At 33.4% G+C, this 1,167-nt stretch overlaps 1 protein-coding gene across 1 annotated transcript; it reads left to right on the forward strand.

Annotated features, from left to right (window-relative positions):
• Positions 1–303: 303 nt before the first annotated feature.
• Positions 304–936, forward strand: LOC111637524. The gene has a single exon (XM_023383031.1). It carries the CDS (start codon positions 304–306, stop codon positions 934–936), a length of 633 nt encoding a protein of 210 aa, XP_023238799.1.
• The last annotated feature ends 231 nt before the right edge of the window (positions 937–1,167 follow it).

Genomic DNA, 1,167 nt, shown 5'->3' on the forward strand with positions numbered 1-1,167 from the left:
CGTTATTAACTTATTTCTTTCTTATAGGCTAGGTGTAATTCACTAAATCTTTTAAATAATTATTCGAGAGAATCATGTGACTTTTGTGTTGAGAAAGAAATTGTGGATGCTTGGCATATTTTGGCTAAATGTAAGCGTCTTAAAGTGTTACGAGCAGAAATTTTCGGTTGTGAAGTTCTTACCAGGGGGCGTGATTCCTCTGCTATAAATTTAGCCTTGTTGCTGGTGTTGTTTGGGAGCATCTGTCACTGCTGTATCTTCGTTATTAACTTATTTCTTTCTTATAGATAAGTCTTTACTATTATGGCAGTCAATCCGAAAAGAAAATCGTATTCACCGAGCTTCAGGGAAGCAGAGACCAGTAGTAAAAAGAAATCTTTGAAGAGTCGCGAGGAGGAAGAATTTGCATATCTTCTGGAAGGAGAAGATTTTAACCTCGAAGAGGGTATACGTGTTCTGTTGCGTTTACATCTCTCTATGAATTCTAAGGTCGACCAACTTATTTCTAGGTTAAATTATGTATCCGAATGGTTAAAAAATTTGGATGAAGGTTTGGCTGACTTAGATATTAGATTAGAAACATTAGAAAAATTGGTTGATAAAAACTGTAGTTTAAGTGATCAAAGTAATGTTACGAAAAAGTTTAATGATATTACTCGCGAACTTGATTTTTTGGATGGTCAACGACGAATAAATAATGTTGTCATTTCCGGTTTGGAGGAGATTCGGGATGAATCTTCCGTAGAAACTAAAGAGAAAATAATTGAATTTGCTTCACGTGTTTTACAAATGCCCGATATTAAAATCGGTAGGGCAATGAGAGTTGGAAAGAAAAAAGCTAATTCCCCAAGACTGATTATTTGTACTTTTGTTGATTATTATGAAAAAATGTACTTTAAGAAACGAGTTTTGGAGTTAAAACCGGATGGTGTNTAATTCTTTATATAATCAAGACGTTTCCCTTAATATTTTGTCTTTATTTATACAGGCTAGGTGTAATTCACTAAATTTTTTAAATAATTATTCGAGAGAATCATGTGACTTTTGTGTTGAGAAAGAAATTGTGGATGCTTGGCATATTTTGGCTAAATGTAAGCGTCTTAAAGTGTTACGAGCAGAAATTTTCGGTTGTGAAGTTCTTACCAGGTCTTTATTTTTTAAAATTAT

This window comes from Centruroides sculpturatus, unplaced genomic scaffold, assembly GCF_000671375.1.
Source record: "Centruroides sculpturatus isolate CEXI.00-Female unplaced genomic scaffold, Cexi_2.0 scaffold957, whole genome shotgun sequence".
In the NCBI taxonomy this organism is placed as follows: Eukaryota; Metazoa; Arthropoda; class Arachnida; order Scorpiones; family Buthidae; genus Centruroides; species Centruroides sculpturatus.